The sequence below is a fragment of the Bolinopsis microptera genome, chromosome 1 (assembly GCF_026151205.1).
Source record: "Bolinopsis microptera isolate Bmic1 chromosome 1, MBARI_Bmic_1.0, whole genome shotgun sequence".
Classification (NCBI taxonomy): Eukaryota; Metazoa; Ctenophora; class Tentaculata; order Lobata; family Bolinopsidae; genus Bolinopsis; species Bolinopsis microptera.
The window spans coordinates 19,046,681-19,060,720 of record NC_087072.1 but is presented as its reverse complement, the minus strand read 5'-3'; the positions used below and the strand labels follow the sequence as shown (position 1 = coordinate 19,060,720).

Below are 14,040 nucleotides of genomic sequence, written 5' to 3'. Positions count from 1 at the left end.
GATAGAATTGGTGAACATGCTCCACATTTGAATTCACTGACATCCGAATTCGTGGTTGGTCCAAAAAGTGAAAACATGTCCTGTACTACGACTTCAGCAATCAACCTTAATAAATTCCTAACCCTACTGAACACTGATACTCTCAAGCTCCACACTTCTCATGAATTCTGCGGATTTACTAAAATTATTTGTAGTACTTGATTCAAACATGCAAAAACTTGTAAAGCCATTAACTTAATAAACGGAATCCTATCAATATCCCCTGGATACAGATAGTATTTCATCAGCCGTTGAAAAACAAAACATGAATCTAAAGATAGCCTGGGATTAAATCTAAAAAACTAAGGCAAACCCTGATGGAAAACCAGGATTCGAGCAAACCTTCTAAGGTATAACGAAGGATCCTCAAATCTGTAATTATCACTGGCAAAAAATACTTACTCTTGCAACAAATCATAGAAAATAAGCACGAACCGTTAAGAAGACATGGCAACTATTAATGTACTCAGAGGGAGGTGTAAAAAGAGTATTCAAACCCCATATATAAATCGAAAACAGAAAAATCAACAGATAGAAGTGTTATTGCAAACGAGTTCAACAAATACTTTAACTCCCATTGCTCAATCTAATGAATCAATAGCTGACTGCCTATACAGGCTTCTGAATTTTCAACATTGAAGACTACCTCTGCCATCCAACAAACCAACTCTATATTTTCTAAAATGAACTGTTACTTATGAGCTCATGGAAATAATTTCCAAGTTGGAAAAATGGCAAATCTAGTGTTATCCCAATCCGTTGTGATCAAAAAGTCAGCTCATCTATCTGCCCTGTTATAGCCCAACATTTCAACCACTGATGATGGCGGGTATTTCCCGATGTATTGAAGTTGGGCAGTTACCTCCTATATCTAAGAAAGGAAACGAAGAGGTTGTAGGAAACTACAGACCTGTCTCTACTCTGCCCATACTTTGGTAAGTATTTGAAAGGTGATATACAGCCGTAATCTATAGTTTCGCTCTGTCACAAAATATCCTTGATGAAAACCAATTAGGCTTCCGCAAAGTCCATTCTACTAGCCATGCTGTTAACTACTCTGTTAGATTATTGAAGAGAGCATAAAAAAAGAAACCATGTTCTAGGATATTTATAGATTTGAGTTAAAGCATTTGTACAATCGACCATAGTACACTCCTAACAAAACTAGATAGGTTTGGATTAAGAGGCAATGCAAACTGTCTCATTAAAGCTACTTATCAAATTTGAACACGTAACAGAAGTACTCCAAGGTAAATTCCGAAAACCTCTTCATTAAATATGGAGTTCCACAAGGCTCTGTTCTTTGGAACGCTCCTTTTTCTTCTATACATAAATGATATTTCAATTCCTCGATTTGAATCTTTTCATACTATGTGCCGGACGACACCACATTTTTATTAATGGCAAAATGTAGAAGAAGCTTATGAGAAAAGCAACAAAATTGACAGATGTTTCGTGACGTAAAAGTTAGTTTTAGTTTTATTTTAAACCACTTCTTCTAAACCGTTGTTTCCGTTGGACCCAAAACTACAAGAGAAGAGCCCGTTAACATTGGCGACGAGGATTACGACCGACGTTGGGACATCTTGCTGCTGAAGGCTACAACAATTACGCCTTACTGCAGAATAAATGATGGAGAAAAGGTAACAACGGACAACTGAGATCCTGGTTCCAGATAAAAGGCCTTGCTAGGAGGTAACCCAGATAAAGTCCTTGCTGGGAGGTAACCCAGATAAAAGTCCTTGCTGGGAGGTAACCCAGATAAAGTCCTTGCTGGGAGGTAACCCAGATAAAAGTCCTTGCTGGGAGGTAACCCAGATAAAGTCCTTGCTGGGAGGTAACCCAGATAAAAGTCCTTGCTGGGAGGTAACCCAGATAAAGTCCTTGCTGGGAGGTAACCCAGATAAAGTCCTTGCTGGGAGGTAACCCAGATTTAGTCTTTACTGGGAGGTAACCCAGATATCAAGTCCTTGCTGGGAGGTAACCCAGATCTGATGTTTCCCCAAGATCCTGTAAACTTAAAATGGAACTCAATCCATGGTATCTATAGTGGCGTCAACCTACGATAGGAACATAGTGACAGAGGGGTGTGGAGAACGGATAAGCTGACTACAAACGGTTGATTACTCGGACAATCTAGTCCTACTTTAATCTACTGGATACAAACATAAGAGTTGAGATGAAAAGAGGTATATTTTTTAACCTTTTAATTTTTAAAGCCTATTTGAGAAGAAATAATAAAAATTTTTATCAAAATCAACACGAGAGCAGAAAATTTTGGAGATTTCAAAAAATTGTCAATCTTATTTTTTGCTACGAAATCATGAATAGATTCATCTAAAATTTTAACAAAATTTTATGATAAGTTTACGAGTTTCATAATGTTCAACATTTTAATGAAACAGTCTACTTAGTAAGTGAACAAAAACTAAGGTTATCACTTGAAAATTTTTCGTATAACATTGCCCAACCTCAAATCTTTGTCATTTTTTCAAGTATTATTATGCTATTTCAAGTTAATGATATGTTGATGCTTGACTTGGAGCTAAGTTAAAGTTAGTTCATATACTAACTAGAAACTAGAGTTGTTTAGCATTTTGAACTAGGAGTGTGATCGTTTGTTCCAGTGAAATACCAGTATGACACAGTAGGTTTAAGTGAAATACGCAGTAGGTGTCTGGTGTAAGTGAAATGAACAGTGAAATACACGGTAAATTTGAGTGAAATGCACAGTGAATTTAAAGTGAAGTGTATGTGAAATGTGCAGTAAAAATATCGGTAGGTGTTTCTCGAGTGACCGCATGCTGCGACGGTCTGATAATGAGTGATAAGGTCCAACAATTGAGTTGGCTTGTTACAGCTTTAAAAAGTTTATGAATAATAATAATATAGCCAGCTGTTAGTGTAAATCCCGAAAACGAATGGGTTTGAATTACTTGCGGGTCCTGCTATTTATGATAAAAACTTGCTATTGACTTGTAGCCTACTATAAGAGTATAAGTTTACCTATAATATTGGCCTTGTATAAAACATGACGGCTAGAACTGCTTCACATGGTAAAATCCATGGAAATTTGTAGTGTGTATTTCAAGTTGATATAACTCTTGAGACTATTAATACATTAACCTGACAATATTTTGTGCAATGACGATTGTATGAAATTAAATGACAGATAAGGATGCACTGACAGGGCACTGACTCTCTTTATGCACAAAGACTCAAGACTGAACCGACGACTTTAACTTTGAATTATTTTAGGGAAAGTTAGTAAGTTCGGCCGTTCATGGAATAGCGATATCGTATAATATATCATAATAGACAGAAAATTATTCAGTTGAGTAAGCCTTAGTTACTGATACTAGTATTTCAGTAAGAGCATTGAAGTATTAAATCGTACCATTCAAAGTAAGGAATTGCACTTACACGCTGGATGAATTTGAATGCATTTTAGGTCGTAGTAGTTCTCTTTTGAGAGTAATGTAATAATGTATGCGTCATAAATTAGACTGACGTTGATACGGTTTGATTTTAATGGAGGTTGACCTATTAGCAATGTTGAAATTGCTTTGTTTGAAGTTTATAGTATATGTACAGATCATGATCATGAATAATTGCTTTGTCCTTGGTTGCGAAGCTAACAGCCAAGACAAGCAGAACTTGGCGCTTTTGTTGTGAGAATTGTGTAACGGCGTGTGGTTGTTAAGTTGACAACCGAGAATATGCTTGCAAGCTATTGTGGAGAGTTTTTTTTTTGTTGCCGTCGAATGCCAAGTTTTGAGAACTTAAACTACTGACCGTGTAATAAATGCTAAGTGTGAGTGAGAGATGTTTTGTGAGAAAGTGTAAGAATAAGTATAAGTGAATTTCGGGCAAGTATTTTCCGAGTGGCACGGGACATTTTAATGCAATTTAATTTATGTCTGAATAAATTAGTCTGCCCATCTAGAAAGTAGAAACAGAAATCTTGTCTCAGTTTGTATGGTGAATCTTAGGGATAGGACAGAATTTAGTCCATTAGTACATTAGGACTAGCCGACTATGGTAAACTGCCAGTTGTATTTTATACAAAGTTGCAAAGTTATAATCATTATAACTGATCGCAGCTTGTGGTTGTTTAGTGATAAAGTGAACGACCTGAATTTAGGCTTAGGAGTTGCTGATGTTTTGTGTTGCGGTGTAATGCCAAGTTTTGAGAACTTCATACCTTTAAGTTTAGAGATTGAGAGTTTATTTTTAAATGTAACACCATAGAGTGTTGTAAGTTGTACCTCAGGAACGAGTGACTGTGCAAGTGAGTGTAAGTGTACCAGGATTAGAATACGTTATTGATATGATTCCGAGTTATCTATCAGAAATTAAGTTTTAAAAATTCATCGGAATATTTTCCTAATTCGAAATTAGGAATAGACGTGTAAACTCAATGTGAACGTAATTAAATGTAATATTAAGTTTAAGAGCAAGTTATAACCAATTTTTTCCTCTAGTATCATTCAGAATATTTTGTTAACCTTTAACTAAGAATATATTTTTGAAATAATGTAAAACTTATCGGTAGGTATTAACAGCAAGTTAGAGCAGAGCCGTTAAATCTGGAATTGCACTCGCAGGCCAAGGCCAAGGCTTCTGAGTAGTAAGGATTTATACAGTAGTGCATGCTCTACTTTACGACACGTTAGTCGTTAATACTGAACGTACAATTACAAAGAAGACATCATTATTTGATCGGTATAATTACCATTAAGCTTTTCAGGATTTTAATTATAATAATTCGTAATTATAATAATTTAATTATAATAAATCGTAAGCTTTAAGTGTAAAATAAATATATAAAGATAGTTATTAACTTACAATTTAAAAAGTTCTTAATAAGAACTTGCAGAAGCCCGTTGGTGGCTCCAAGTCCCACTCTGAGTCCCACTTCTTCGAATGTCTTGAATTACTTTATCAATCTCATGAGATGCTTTATTATCAAACAATACGTAATAAATCTTGTATGTTGAGTTTTAACTCAGTCTCTATACATATCCGCTCTGTGATATCTATTGTGCTCGTCTCTGAACACATATCTGCTTTATTGATAACAAGAATATCCCCAAAATTGGTAGTTATTGAAGACATCTTTGTCCCTCGCTGACATTTCTTCTTCTGTCCATTCTTAGCAGTTTCTTTTGGTTGTGTTCGTCCAGGAAAACACACGACTCATCTTTTCGAAACAGTGACGAGAGAACGTGCTTTTCTCTTCTATTTCTGCCCGGGAGGCAATACTAGTACAACTTACTTAATAAGGATAATTAAATTATAAATAATAATAATAATAATAAAGACTTTGTGATATACAATTGTTGCAGTTGTTAGTTTTCTCTTGTTTTCTTTCTCTTGCTCTGCAAGCCCTGTTTCTTGTTTAATACGGCATATAATTATCGTGTTTCGCATTGTAAAATGTAATAAACATTGGTAATAGAGTAAGATTATTGGAAATTCTTTTTGCTCGGTTTATAATATTTAATTGTATAATTTGTAATGGTTTCTCCCGCTTTTCTTCCTTGCACAACAAGCCCTGTCTCTTATAAATACAACTCCTGTAAATACAACCTTGAAAGATTTGTAGATACACATAGTTTCTACACCTTTATCCACTGGTCCCTAGGGTCAGCTGATCCCGGGCCAGAGGAAAACTACCGAATGCCGAGGTTTGACGCCTAGGCAGTAAAGATCTCTTATTAAGACCCTTTATAATACAAAGAATACGATATATGTTTAAAAAAATGCTGAGTTGTCAGTGGAACTCGAATTTGAAAATTAGTTGACTCGAAACAGTGTGAGCATGTTTGACTTTGTCGATTGTCTTGCGTGGTTAAACTAGATGCAACGTTCAACGTATGATTAGAAGGTGGCACAGGAGAACATATATATTGTTATTGAAATTTAAGTCATTTTTAAGCAAATAAGTAGTTATGTTGCGAATTATTTTGCATCATGTCAACTTCATTGTGTAACGAAGCTGGCTGTACATTTTGAAAATTTTGTGTTGGCCTAACTTGGTTAATCAAATTGTTTTTTCCACTGATGCCAAAAATTGGCATCGGCAAAAGCTGCCGATGAAAATAAAGCTAAAGCAGCCTGCCTAAATAATGAGATATAATATTGATCAGATTACCCGTTTAGTGGTAGCTGTACCTAAGAGAAAAATTTCAGAATCAAGATTAATTTTAGATTTAAATATGTACAGGTTCAAGGGTTAGCAAGTTGTGGTAATCAGAAGCCGTAAAACAGCAAAGTGATTACCACACGTGTTTTGTGCCGGCCATCCCTGGGCCTGCAGTTAGATTTCTATCGATGCATCAGTATCGATAGGAAACTAACGGCCAGTAGTACTGATAGTATCATGCTCTGATTTTTTATTGTTGAAATATGTGAAATTCTAATAACGCAAATTTCGTTTAACACTAAATAGCTTTAATCGCGAATGCAGTTATGATCAAAAGAAAACTAAGAAAATTAGAAAAAAAGATTTTATATAAGTATATACAAAAATAATAAAAAAATGTTAGCTAGACTGATATTATGTTAACTTACTCTCAGAATTAGTTCTTTGATTTAAATGATTGTTAATGTTTTGAGGAGGGAGGAGAATGATGGACAATTCATGGACAAAAAGAGACTGAGAGTAGAATTTTAGATGAGTTTTATTATTGTTGATATATTAATGTTGATATATTAATAGTTGATATATTTTTAAAATGGTTGACTGTACACATTTACCAATTTCCAGATTGTCAATAATAAAAGAAAGAAAAGTTCGAAAAGGAAGTACAGCCAATCATTTATGTTTACTAGAAACTTGAATTTAAAAATAATCTTTGATTATGAGCTCTAGAGATATGTTTTCATAAATAGAAAAAATGTGTTAAGACTTTTGTTGCATTGTAAAATGTTGTGAAGATTCATTTGATAATTTTATTCTTTAAGCACGAAACATCAAAAACATAAATAAAATTATCTTAAAAAAGGGAGGTATGTTAGGTAATAGGATTGCATAATTATGATTAAGATAATATTGAACAGGACACAGGTGTCTTGATCGTGACCTTTCTAGGACCATTAGGGTCAGTTCATTCAACCATGCATTTAAGTGAACGCTGTGCAAAATATACTGTAATTTTACCATTGGTTGACAACTAGGCGAGGTAGCCTTCCATTGGTTGTAAGTCATGTGACCTAGGTCACATGAGCATAGCAGGTGGACTAAAGCCTCATTTAACCTCGGTCAGCTCGAGCACTAAACATTAGTGTGACGTCAGAATAGTTATTAAGATCGGCACGGCAGGTAATATAAAATACAGATGTTTCGTGACGTAAAAGTTAGTTTTAGTTTTATTTTAAACCACTTCTTCTAAACCGTTGTTTCCGTTGGACCCAAAACTACAAGAGAAGAGCCCGTTAACAGTAGGATATTTGGTAATTTATAATTTAAATGGTAGAGTAAACTACACATTATATTATATTTTAAATTAACAGACCTGTTGGTCCACCTGTACAAGAGAAGAGTTAACAGCAGCATCACTAAACTCCCTGGGTCCCCCTCCGACACGGCCCTCTAAAACAGTTACACGCTGTTGGTACATTATCTCCCTGTGTTTGTAGTCGTCTAGATCAGCTTGTAAAGCTGCTAGTTTGGGCAGGTTTGACACTTTGTCTGCTAGAAGTTGGGTTTGTTGGTTCTGCTGCAACTGTCGTACTGACGCCTGAGGTGTGCAGTGTGTAAGTATGAGAAACTATTTAATGTTCCAATATATTGTACTACGTGTTATAAATGAGATCTCAGCCATACAAAGTCAATTCTACAGTTCAACATCTTCAAATCAATGTCATTACAAGCAAAATGTTAAATTATGATATTTAATGATCTATTTAAAGTGAATAATATTTATTATATCAGTTGGTAAAAAAGAATATTACGTATGTTTTACCTCTTTCTGTTCGAGTAATTGCTTCAGAGCAACGTTGTTGGACGCCAGATCTTTATTTTCTAGAAAGAGTCGCGTTATTTCGTCCTTCTGATGCTCTTTTAGACCTCTCATCTCCTCATAGACCTTAACATTCTCCGACTGGTACCCTGTAGCGGCATCACGTGAGATTGATGCACAATCACGTCATTCAAATACTAAACAATAATAAAAACCAAACCAAAGTACGTTTAAAAACTAGATAACTGACCACTAAGAAGGTTCTCCAGTTCAGCAACTTGTTTGTTAAGATGCTCCACTCTGGAGTCCGCATCTCCTCCACCTCCTCCACCACCCGCATTCCCGGCATTTTTCACCCGCGACTGCAGCACATACACGTCCTGCTTGTACTTGTGAAGCTCCTGCGAGTGTGCTGTCTTGAGGGTGCTGACACGCTCCTTGTGTGCACGCTGTGTCTCCTGCAGCTGCTCCTGAACCTGGCGCAACTCCTCCTGGGTGCGCCTATACAGCTCCTTCCACGCTTCCACATCTCTGAGGTGGGAACATCAGATACACAACAGTTTGGAAAATTCCAGTTTCATAAATTACTCTGATAATACGATAATTAAAGTTAGGGATTTAGACGTTTAGAAAAAAATACTGATTTTAGACTAGTAATATAGTAAATTTGGTTATAATACAACTAAGATACAACTAAGATACAACTAAGATACAACTAAGATACAACTAAGATACAACTAAGATACAACTAAGATACAACTAAGATACAACTAAGATAAAACTAAGATACAACTAAGATACAACTAAGATAAAACTAAGATACAACTAAGATAAAACTAAGATACAACTAAGATACAACTAAGATACAACTTAGATACAACTAAGATACAACTAATAGCAATTATTAGAATTACCCATCTGCTTGAATGACCTCCACAAGACTCTTGTCAGTTAACGCACATGTCCATGTGTTACCAAGGTTCTGTTTAGACAAGTTAACATTATTTTTCCCATCTGAAAAAAAAAAACAGTTATTAAAGAAACTGGATAACAATGAATGGTGTCTCCCATTAATCTGATTATTCAAGGCGTTATTTTCTACTAAACACTGAACTTTTCTAAGTTTTCATCAATTTAGTTTAGAGTCGTTTACAATAAAAGATGTTTTAATTTTTTCTTTGCCTTATGATGAGTTACACTTTTGTTCACTTTTACACATTTGCTCACATCACTCACAGTCAGCCGCTCTGGCATGGTTAATCACCTTCCTTGTGTTGCTGGCTAATCATAAATACCTAATTTCATTTCATTTTTTCATACTTACCATTTTGATGAGAAGGTTTAGGTTTACCCCTAATGTAAGCTGCAACGGGGGACTGTGCCACTATTTTAGATTTAGCCGAGGAAGTCCTAACAGGAACTTTACTTTTTGAGGGTCCTGGCGAAAAGCTATGTTTAAAAATATAAACCGTCTGTCAAAAATAAAGAGTTTTAAAAACGTTATAAAATTTAAAATAATTAAAAGCGAAAATTCAAAATGCGAAAACCTGAATCCTTCGTTGTGATAGTTGGTTTCTTGATGCTGCTCGTAAACTTTTTAGTGTCCTGACCTTTCTTCTTAGGGGCAGGAGTTTTTGGTTTGACAAACTCAGAATCAGGAGTTTTATCTGACCTGGAATCTGATGCTCTACTGCTCTCTATACTGGACCTACAAAAACTGGTGATACTTCCTTGCTAAGACAAAAGTTAACTACACCGTGCCATTTAATAGGGTTACTAATATTGTACCAATATACTCACCTCGACCTGGAGGTTCATATCCAGAAGGCAAATGGCGCCTTTCATCAGCTCTGGAACATTTGGAATAGCAGAACTATAAAGACTCCAACCAAGATCAGGATCTATAAGGCTGCTGCCCTCACCATCTTGTTGTATGGAGCTGAAGTCTGGAACACCACCAACGCGATGTGTGTGATGCAGGCCACTCCAACGACTAGGAAGAGACCTTACCATGTAACATGTATGTAACATACTCAACTTCAAATGAACATGTCCATAAATAAACTACTGTAATCTTCGAGTGCTCAGAATATTTGGCTAAAGCAGATTTAGGACGTACTACCATAACTTAGTCCTACTAAACAAAGTAATAGCGGAGAAGTATTTTTAAAGCACCATGAAGCAATTCTTATCCTTCATTGCTTTTTGGCAGTCCCACTAGAGGCTTTATCTGCATCTGATTGTCAACCACAAGTCCATTCTCAAGATGGTCGGTTCCTGATTTCAAAGTCAGACTATGCAAAATAACTTTGTTGAAGGTGTCAGTTAATTATCACGGATTGGGGACGATATTACTCCTCCCTGCGTTAATACAGCTATTTAACATAACTGTAGTTGGACAGAGTACTGGCAATTGTGAGAGTATAACGAGAGGATGGGAGCTGCTTCTTCTAGCGTTGGGCGCCGGAGCTGCGGGTGTGGGAAAACTTTCGGTGATCTCCTTCATGAACAGAATGAGATACAGACTAGTGTTCACAGTGATAGCAGAGACTTTACTCCTTAGTTGCGCAGCCATACTTTACTGGCCAGTAAATTCGATAATCATAGTTACAATGAGCGTTGTTGTTAAGTTTACGTATGGTATTATGCAAATGGCCACAACGTATGTAATGTATGACCTGAGATACTTCGGCTCAAGAATTTTAGCCCTTGGGACTGGAATTGCATCTGGAATCTCAATAATCGTTGGCGCATCAGGCACTGCACTGCAATAGGGTCTTTTGCACCACCATGGATAGCAGTGCTTAGTGCTTTGGTGGTGAGTGTTTTGGAGATATTTGTTGTCTTATCCATGTATGAGATGGATGATCTGCAAAACAACTGCTACTTAGTACTTAAGTACTGGGCTTGATCAGACAACTCGGACACTGGCGAACATTATCATAGTGGACTTAAACAGATATAATAGCAATATTAGCGAAATTTAATACTGATAATTAATATATATTTATAACTAGGTTACTGTATTAGTGAAATATATTTTTCTAACCTTATCTCTTGACTCTTTTGGGCAGCTTTCGCTTTTATTTTTGCCAGATAATAAGCCATATCTTTCTCCTGGGAATAATCAGGATTTGTAGTTGAAATAGTTTCATGTGACTGGGAAGGTTTCCCCTTTGTCTCCCCTTGTGTGTCCACTTCATTGTTATCCTTGAAGTGAGGATCTCTTTTGCTCAGTACTGGACTTAAGTCAAAACCAGTAGTGCGGTCCTGGAACCTGTCCTGAAATTACCATGATTTGTTATTAATAATAATATAGCATTTATTTGTCATAATTACGACATAGGGCTTTGACTCAAATTGAACTGATTAATAAAATAAAGCATGAAAGATTAAAATTTTAACCATATCGATGGGCGTCGATTCGAACGGGTTTAAAGTTGTTTTCATGGGAGAGTAAGCAGTTTTCGAAGGGGATTCTGCAGGTGCAAGTCGCATTTCATCCGGACGATTAAACTTGTCGTTGTCTGAAACATCCTCATAACTTTCAAACTGGTCACTCGAGTAGTCACGTTCTGAAAAAATGTTACTAGCTCAATTGTATCCAGAAAATAGTGTTGTAAATGTTGCAAAGTTATGGTACACCATAGTGCCGTGTCTGAAGCACTCTAAACAACCAGACTACAGCTGAATGAAGTGAGAAAAATGTATGTAAAACATTTGTAAAATCTATTTTGTCTGAACCAAAACACAGCGGTTAAACCATTATGACATTGGTGCCGACAAACCTGGAGCCAACTCTAAAAACTCACCGGAGGTTTTAACATCCTGAAGAATCTTATCGACTTCTTCTTCCACCTCGGACACCTTAACTTCACTAGGAGTCTCCTCGCTAGGGGTCTCCTCTTCTCTTATCACTGGAGACTCGTTCTTCTCAAAATCTTCCTCCAGGGGCATGTCTGCTATTGATGCTCCGGTGGCCATCAAGGTGTTGTCTTTAGGAAGACTACTCTCCATGAATGACACTGAGAAATATGTATTGATAGTTTGAGTTTAAGTTTGGGCAAATACCCTTCAAGGCAACTTTACAATTTGGCTAAAATCTGGCCAAGGCTCAAAAAATAGTTAATTTTACGTCAAAAACAACAAGCTACTTTTAACTCTGCTTCCCAACCATTAGTTAAAGAATTAAAAAAGGAGGTTTTTGGGTACCGGGCCATCCTGGTTACCTTGCTATGGGCTGTTCCCCTGGCTTATGCAGGTCTAGTTTACCCATATTATATATAAAAAAGGAGCACATAAACGACATTTTTCTTGCTTGATAAAATATTTGTCCATTTTTATATTTCTCTTGTCAAATTCTAAAGCTTAATGTAGTAATATCACTGAGCACTCACCTTTATCCAGAAGGTTGGACTCTTTCATGACAGAACTCGGGATAGCAAGAGATTCACTGAGATATTCATTGCAATTCATGAAATGAATTAACTATTTGCAGTATTGTAATATTTGACAAGAACAGTTTCTAGAAAGTAAAAATAATCACTGTTGTAGGTACTAGCAATTAAATGCATGAATTAAATAGCTTGACAATTTTGATAGCGTAATATTCTAAAACAATTACCACAGAAATATTCAAACTCACTTTGGTGGTAGTTCAGCAGAGAGGCCTCTTTGAAAATTGACAATTTGATCCTCAACTTGCTTTTCAATGATATTCTTATCTCCAGAAATGTTGATGTCTGTACTTATATGCAATGATTTCATTCCTGCCATTAATTTTAAGGCCTCTGTATTCAGAGAGTCAGATTCTTGATGAACAGTCAGTTCATCTGAACTCTCTGAATCAGGATTGGAAGAGACCGGGTAATCTTCTGGATTCGGTAGAGGTGTGTCAACATGTGGTAAAGGAGTGTCTGAGTGTATCTGCTCCTCGTGGGACATGGACTCTTCAGTTTCTGACATTACTTCTGCAATCGGATTGCGAGGTTGAAACTTTCCATCAAAAGACTTATTCAAAAATGGCATAGGGGAGGCAGGACTTAGCATGCTTGTACTGCTACCAAGATCGGTTGTGATCTCGATATCAGTTGTTTTATTTCCGGCATCTTCGTCAACAGATTCACTAGCCTCAAGGAATTGATCAACATCATCGAATGAACTGAGAAAGCTTTTCCGGTTATCTTTACTGCCATGGTTAACATCATCAGCCATCCTATTTCTGAAAATTATGAAATTTAGTGATTTATAAAAATTATGTTATTTTTTACATCAAATTCGAACCATGGCCATGGCCATGGTTTGAGGTAAAACATGAAAACTTAATAGCAAATGTTACTAACAGTAATTTAAGCCTTACAAGCAAAAAATCCCTGGCAGTCAGTGGCGTAACGAACGGCCCCGCTGACCCTGCTGTGCGGGGGGCGCCATCTTAGGGGGCGCAAAATCGTCGTTTGAAGGTGGGACAATTTTGAAAAACTCAACTGAGGTACTAGCAAATCTGCGCGGTTTGCTCTAAAAACACACTTTTTTAGAGATTTTACCGGCGTATCCTCTAAAATCACCCAATTTGTTCAATTTTAGGGAAGGGTGCCAAAAGGGGAAGAGGCGCCAACAGGGGGCGCATTTTCGGGCGGCGGGGGGGGGGGGGGGGGGGGGGGGGGGGGCGCCAACAGGCAACATTACGCCACTGCTGGCAGCAGGTTATAAAACAGAGGACTGATTATTTTGTTAATGATAAGTTAACCTAAACAACCATTACTAATTACTGGTACCAAATGATAAACCACTTCTAATAACAAATTATTAAAGGAATCTGTTGATCATACTCACTGTACAATAGTGAACGATATAAAAGTTCGCATGATTCAAATTCAGGCATAAAAATTACTCTAGGGATAAATAGAAGTAGAGATAATGCATAATCTTACTCCATCTATTATGCACCGTGAAGTCACTGTATGTATGTATATATTTGTTCGCATTCAACCTTAAAGAGGAAGCTACATTGAGGGTTCATAAACTTCATACAACT

The 14,040-nt window shown here is 36.6% G+C and overlaps 1 protein-coding gene across 1 annotated transcript in view; it reads right to left on the bottom strand.

Moving 5' to 3' along the window:
• Positions 1–1,654: 1,654 nt before the first annotated feature.
• LOC134822523 (centrosomal protein of 162 kDa-like) overlaps positions 1,655–14,040 on the bottom strand; it is a 75,456-nt gene continuing 63,070 nt past the window's right edge. The window contains exons 2-13 of the mRNA XM_063833656.1: positions 12,652–13,227; positions 12,404–12,459; positions 11,819–12,031; positions 11,412–11,581; positions 11,056–11,288; positions 9,554–9,714; positions 9,331–9,444; positions 8,921–9,020; positions 8,257–8,537; positions 8,010–8,155; positions 7,560–7,784; positions 1,655–1,954 (exon numbers count right to left, since the gene is read on the bottom strand). Coding sequence (XP_063689726.1) covers positions 1,655–1,954; positions 7,560–7,784; positions 8,010–8,155; positions 8,257–8,537; positions 8,921–9,020; positions 9,331–9,444; positions 9,554–9,714; positions 11,056–11,288; positions 11,412–11,581; positions 11,819–12,031; positions 12,404–12,459; positions 12,652–13,220 — 2,568 coding nt within the window. The 5' untranslated portion in view covers positions 13,221–13,227. The remainder of the gene's footprint in view (positions 1,955–7,559; positions 7,785–8,009; positions 8,156–8,256; positions 8,538–8,920; positions 9,021–9,330; positions 9,445–9,553; positions 9,715–11,055; positions 11,289–11,411; positions 11,582–11,818; positions 12,032–12,403; positions 12,460–12,651; positions 13,228–14,040) is intronic.